Source organism: Lactuca sativa, chromosome 7, assembly GCF_002870075.4.
Source record: "Lactuca sativa cultivar Salinas chromosome 7, Lsat_Salinas_v11, whole genome shotgun sequence".
Lineage (NCBI taxonomy): Eukaryota > Viridiplantae > Streptophyta > Magnoliopsida > Asterales > Asteraceae > Lactuca > Lactuca sativa.
In genome coordinates this window covers 185,871,423-185,877,853 of record NC_056629.2, presented here as the reverse complement: position 1 = coordinate 185,877,853, position 6,431 = coordinate 185,871,423, and the positions used below count along the sequence as shown (strand labels likewise).

General features: G+C 36.2%; 1 protein-coding gene across 3 annotated transcripts; it reads left to right on the top strand.

The window, feature by feature from the left end:
- The first annotated feature begins 627 nt into the window (after positions 1 to 627).
- Positions 628 to 4,884, top strand: LOC111913664 (increased DNA methylation 1). Of its 3 annotated transcripts, none has more exons than XM_023909387.3 (8): positions 628 to 957; positions 1,273 to 2,863; positions 2,936 to 3,056; positions 3,140 to 3,222; positions 3,483 to 3,727; positions 4,220 to 4,306; positions 4,443 to 4,542; positions 4,638 to 4,884. In XM_023909387.3, exons 2-8 carry the CDS (start codon positions 1,397 to 1,399, stop codon positions 4,839 to 4,841), a joined length of 2,307 nt encoding a protein of 768 aa, XP_023765155.1. In that variant the 5' UTR covers positions 628 to 957; positions 1,273 to 1,396; the 3' UTR covers positions 4,842 to 4,884. The 3 variants fall into 3 exon arrangements, with proteins under 3 accessions (XP_023765155.1, XP_023765166.1, XP_023765162.1); XM_023909398.3 differs by having other exon boundaries at positions 1,174 to 2,863; XM_023909394.3 differs by having other exon boundaries at positions 628 to 2,863.
- The last annotated feature ends 1,547 nt before the right edge of the window (positions 4,885 to 6,431 follow it).

Here is a 6,431-nt window from a genome sequence, read left to right as displayed (position 1 = left end):
TTTAGTTGCAATAGATAAATACATGGGCCTAGTGTACATGGGCTAAAACTCAAGCACAATTGTACATATATAAATGATTATGGGCTAACACATGATGCTATCCACTTTGACCCAAAAAAAAAACTTACACTTTAATATCATACACACCACTCTATTTTAAATCTCACTAGAATATTACCACATTAACCCATCTAAAAACATAGATCCAACCATGAAGGTCACTTGGTTTAAGAGGTTCCTTGTCTCCATGCAATGATGCACGATGTGATTCAAGATAATATTAAAATTTTGACCCTTTTTCGTTTTGCTTGGGCACATTTTTTTGTACGTCGTGACTCAATGACATTTCCATACCATCTTGCTAGATGAGGATTTAACTTGATGTTGTTTAAGAAGACTAGAAGAGCTAACGGATGCTTGACATATAGACACGAATTTAACAAAGCTATTTGTTTCGGTATACATGATGAAGATTTTTACTTTCCATTTATGTTGTTAAATTTTTCTATAATAATAAAAAATAATTGATTAAAATTTACATTATACATTATAAAATTAGACATCACGGACTGGTGTTTTTGTATTAAAATATGGAAAAACATTTTTAAAACCAAATCTAGGAAACAATGAAGGATTCAAAATGTTGCTGAAATATTAAAAAGTGCAACAATAATTGTCATCATACACACAGCAACACCAATACCAACACCACCACCGCCAATGATTTTGTTTTGAAGAAAATGATGATCAGGATGACGCCATCGTTGTTGCCATCTCGTGTGCTATCGGAATCTCCATAGCCTAATCCTTCACTCACTTCTGCCGACTTACTTGTGAGAAGCGAGACGCGTGTGAGACGATTCAGAAATGCTCCCGTTTGTTTGAGCTGCTTAGTTTCTCTGCATCAGTGCATCGTCAAGCCCTAGTTTCGTTTGAGACGGAAAATGCAGTCCACAGGTTTGATTATCTTCTGATTTATGTATTTCTCTGTTTTTTTCTAGCTGAATGTTACCGGAAATCTTCGAATTGAGGAATTTAGCGGTGGAATATTGTTTTTGTAGTTTAAGTATAATGTCTTTAAGTTCGATTGATGTTATTATCTGCATAAGTTTGATAAGATTCCTTGATTCTTCTGTTGTTTATTTGCTTTGGATCGCCTTTTGAGGTGTTCAGAAGTGCAGCTCGGTGATTCTCCGCGGTTTTGTTGAGAGTTCTATAACTACTTCTTGTACATCTACCTTCGTTTAAATTAGACGCCTTGTGTTATTACAGATGGCGTGATGTTCATAGGTTGGTCTTAAAAAGCACAGATTGTCACATCCTGTTAAGATCTGTATTTTTGTTAAATTCGTGTTCTGAAGTTCATTAAATCAAGGAAGCAAAAGAGATCTTTCAAATGAAGGGGCACTGCATCAGGTCCTTGAAGATGTTGTTAAGCTGTAACATCGAGAGCTTACATGATGATTGTTTCGAGGGTTCAACGGATGAAAACTACATTTTTAGAGATGTGTTCTTTGGTCATGGAGATGGTAGAGGAACTAAAAGCTGTCTTGTAACTGGAGCAATCACTTTTGAAAATGACGAAAGGAGCCCTAAAAACATCTCATTTCGTTCAGACAGTGACAATTCAGTCATGACAAGTCAGCTGGATTCTATACAGTGTAGCACCTCTGAAGAGTTTGCTTCATTAACAAGAAATGGCCCTGATATTGAAGTTAAAAGAAGAAAAGTGTCATCTGAAGGACATTCTGTTACTAAACCTGTTAAACCTTCTAAGCCAAGATGGAAAGATTCTTCATTTATTGAACTTGATAAAGATGAACTACTATTTGTCACCCCTAAAGATTCCACCATGGATCCTAAACCTCTTTTGCGCTATTACACCTATTCCTTACTTAAATCAGCAGGTTGGTTAATTGGGAGGAGAAACAGAATCACACACTGTAAAGGGCGTGGAGAATACGTCTTCAAATCTCCAGAAGGAAGGCCAATTCGGGAATTTTACAGAGCTTGGAACATGTGTGGACACGAGTTAGTTCAAGATTCAAAATATGATTGTGTACGTGATGACATAAAGTGGACAAATTTCCCTCAATTTCAATCTGATCTTTCCAATGCATTGACCAAAGTCAAAGAGTTGATAAATTCAAAAACAGTGACTGATTTAGCTCATTGTTGGTACTTACTTGATCCCTTTGCAAAAATGGTGTTTATTGACAAGAGTTTGACTTGTCTAAAAGAAGGGAAAGAAGTCAAAGGAAAGAGAAGTTTGGTCAATGTTTCGTATTTGAAAAAACAGAAAGCAAAAATGAAGAAAAAAGGGAATTGTCATATAAAGGATGACGACCTTTTACTCTCGGCTATATTCAGTAATCGTTCCACTCCTACAAAAAAGAACTCCCGTGTTCCAAAAGTTGTGAGAAAGTACAATACTACCCTTGGTGTAAGAACAGTATTGTCTTGGTTGATAAATCTTGGAGTTATTCATATCAATGAAGTGATCCAGTACAGGAACCCACAGGATGATACAGTGATGAAGCATGGTTTAGTAACACAAAATGGTATTTTGTGTAGGTGCTGTAAAAAAGTATTTTGTGTTTCTGAATTCAAGAATCATGTTGGTTTTAGCATGGATAACAACACCACATGTTTGAATCTTTTTATGGAATCTGGAAAGTCTTTCACTTTATGCCAGCTGGAAGCTTGGTCAACCGAATACAAACTTAGGAAAAACGCCACACGGGATGTACAGGTGGCGGTTGACCAAAGTGATGATACTTGTGGACTTTGTGGTGATGGAGGTGAGTTGATATGTTGTGATAACTGCCCTTCAACTTTTCATCAAACGTGCTTGTCTACACAGGTTGGTTAAGTTTCCTCCATTTATATTATTTTGAATCAAAACTACGTAGTTTTGATGATTGTGGTTTTCCAGGAGCTACCTGAAGGCAATTGGTATTGTTCAACTTGCTGTTGTTGGAGTTGTGGGAATGTAATCAATCATATTGAGTCTTCAGTCTTTAAAGCTCTGAAATGTTTGCAGTGTGAACGTAAATGTACGATTCTGCCCTTATCAACTAGATTACAAGCTTGTTTCTTATCAATGTCTTTAATCACATCATTGTTTATTGTCAACCAGATCATTGGGAATGCGTCCAAGGGAATGAAATCGAGGGAGATTTGGTGGGTCCCACCTGGTTCTGTGGAGAAACCTGTAAAATGGTAAATACACATTAATGAAGGATGGAATTGAATTTCCTCCTTTTAGCAACCAAACACACCATGGAATGGAATCTTGGATTCCAATTCCACCAGAATCCACAACCCAAAAATAAGAATTTAAAGAAATCTGATGGAATTGAATTTGATTCATTTGGCAACCAAACATGCAACGGAATGGAATCTCGAATTCTAATTCCATTGGAATCCACAACCCAAACATGCATTTAATCTTATTAATTTGATCTGTATATCTTCTACAGATACACTCAAGTCTTCATTCCCTGATTGGATGTCGGAATCCAATTTCCGATGGTTTCTCATGGACCCTTTTAAGGTGCATTCATGGCGACCAAAAGGTTCATTCCACTCCGACTTTTGTTGCTTTGAAAGCGGAATGCAATCTAAAACTAGCAGTTGCTCTTACAATCATGGAGGAATGCTTTCTTCCTATGGTGGACACAAGAACCGGAATCTACATGATTCCCCATGTATTATACAACTGGGGGTAACTTTATTAATCCATTTTCATCACTCTTTAAAAGATTTTGCTTTATAGAGTAAATTACATATTTGGTCCCCGAGTATAGATGATTTTTGCAATTTTCGTCCCAAAAAGTTATAAACCCTATTTTTTACCCCAGTTTGAAGCTTGTGAGTTCAAACATGAGACCACACCATTTTTGGCTTTTCTTAGTTATAAACCTTAACTAAAAAATAAGAGAAAATTACAAATTTGGTTCCCCTCGACTGTTATACTTTTTTTTTTTTGGTCCAAGGGCAAAATGGTCATTTAAAAAAAATTTAACACCTATATCGTTAACGTAGACGGCACAAGGACCAAAATCGTTAGGAAACTTCAAAAATAAGGACCAAATTGCAAGAGAAAACTTATCGGGACCAAAATTGCAAAAAGAGCTATACCCAGGGCCAAAAATGTAATCAACTCTAAATGGTGTAACAATTTTGCTAAACGATTGTTGTGTTTAACTTTTTGCAGATCGGAATTTGTTCGTCTCAACTATGAGGGATTTTATACAGTGGTCCTTGAGAAAGATGACGTTTTACTCTGTGTCGCATCCATAAGGTCCTTTTAAGTTTTAATACATCTTACAAATATTTTTCTTTATAAAAAACGTTACAAAAACCTGAAATAAGGTCCAAAATTGAAAAAACGAAAATTCAGGGACCAAAACTGTAATATGGTTATATTGTTTGTTTAGGATCCATGGGACAACGGTTGCAGAGCTGCCCCTGATTGCAACATGCAATAAATATAGGCGGCAAGGAATGTGCAGGCGCCTCATGAATGCTATTGAAGAGGTAACCAACTAACGGACTGACTAACAAACTAGGAAGAAAGTGAAATGACGAAAATGACCTTGATCTTGATGATGTGTTTTTGTGTTTGTTGTCAGATGCTGAAGTGGTTTAAAGTTGAGAAGCTAGTGGTGTCTGCAATCCCTAGTTTAGTTGACACGTGGACAAAGGGATTTGGTTTTTTAGGTTTGGAAGGTGATGAGAAAAAAAGGCTGGAAAAAAGTAATCTCATGGTGTTCCCGGGAACTGTATGGCTGGAGAAGCCCATGTACCAGAAACCAGAAGGAATTAATTTCCATTAGAACATGATTTTTGGTGTTAATTAGAATGATTGAAAATTTTGTATGCTAAAATAGTATAATACAAATGGAACAGGAAATCATGTTGTTGCTTTTAGTATCAAAAAAAAAAAAAAAAGTATATAAAACTTTGAAGTCTACAAAAAAATCATTTGTTTGGTTCAACCAATATGTAAGAACAAAATTAATGGAATTTTCTAAATAACATAAAAATTATATTATAATATCTAATCAAATCCTTTGTTAGATGATAAATTACTTGATTGGGTTAGGCTGGAGGGAGTGGTGCCATCGAAACCGCACTTCTTCCCTCGTCATATAAGCGCCACGTCATTTTTTACCACACAAATGTGGTCTTTTGCCACACAAAGGGAGTGGTATCACATTTTTATTTTCTTTTTTCTTTTTTGTTTTTTTAACTATTTTAATTTAATAAAACTTCTTTTTTAAATAAAAAACATAATTTTAAAAAGATAATATTTCATTAATTAAAAATATAAATACCATACATTAATTAAAAAACCCTAAAAAATTAGAAAAGCAAATTAGAGACATAAAACCTACAACTTAAAAAAAAAAACCCAAACGATTAAAAACTTAAAAAAAGAAATAGAAATTAGCCACGACTTATGTAGCGTTTTCTCACTTCCTCCTTCATTGCCAAAGCCACTTCAAGCTCCGCACCGGTCATATTTGACGTGTCCGTCGATAATATTCGCATGTCGCTCTCCCTTTGTTTCCGAAGCTCTCTTTCAGAAGCAAGTTGTAAAATCTTGTCCATTCTGTCTTTTATACCCTTCATGTCGGCCCCCATTTCTTTCAAGTCGTCTGATTCCGACGCTTTGTCTTTGCCTTTGCTTTTTGTTCTGTCTCTTCCCATTGGTCGGGAAGGTGGTGAAACTGGAACAGGTTCATCTTCGTTCAGATCAAATTGGACACGAGCATCTGATGTAGTGTGGTTGGACCCAGATGTTCTGCTGCGGTTTGAACCACTGTCGATATGCTCATCTGATGTTTTGCTACTCAGCCATTTCTTGTTATCTTTCAAAAAATTCCAAACTTCAAGAAACTTGAAAACCTTCAGATTTTCTTTTTGATACACTTTCAATGCTTTCTTCATAATTACTTCATCGCTTTCTCCACTTTTCCATTGACGTTTCATGTTGTTCCACTAGTCATTAAACAACATGACTTCCTTGTTCATCTTCCCCCATTTGGAGTACACTTAATGTTTTGAACGGTATTCTCCACGGTTCATTCCTTTATGGAACCTGTGTAAAACGCGAATCCAAAAGCGGTCATGCTTTTGGTCTTTTCCAACAGTCACATCTTCTGAAATATCGATCCAAGATTATGCCAACACTAACGCTTCCAAAGGCTCCTAACATCTAGCCTCCGTCTTCTCTTTTCTTTTAGTTGCTGCTCGAGTGGGCTGAGTTTCTGTAACGAATTCCGGTTCAGAATAAAAAACGACCGTTTCTGGTTGTGTTTGTGTTTATTGAACAAACTCGGGTTGAGACAAAAAATCAAATGGATTAAAATCCGGGTCGGGTTGTGGTAGTGGTGGTGTTTGTGGTAGTAGTTGCGTTGGTC

What these genes read in the sequence shown, in the direction of transcription:
- LOC111913664 (XM_023909387.3), top strand. Translation starts at nt 1,397, where the DNA reads ATGAAGGGGCACTGCATCAGGTCCTTGAAGATGTTGTTAAGCTGTAAC. An exon ending in AAACGTGCTTGTCTACACAG is followed by an intron (nt 2,864 to 2,935) that starts GTTGGTTAAGTT and finishes GTGGTTTTCCAG; the next exon opens with GAGCTACCTGAAGGCAATTG. An exon ending in CATGTATTATACAACTGGGG is followed by an intron (nt 3,728 to 4,219) that starts GTAACTTTATTA and finishes AACTTTTTGCAG; the next exon opens with ATCGGAATTTGTTCGTCTCA.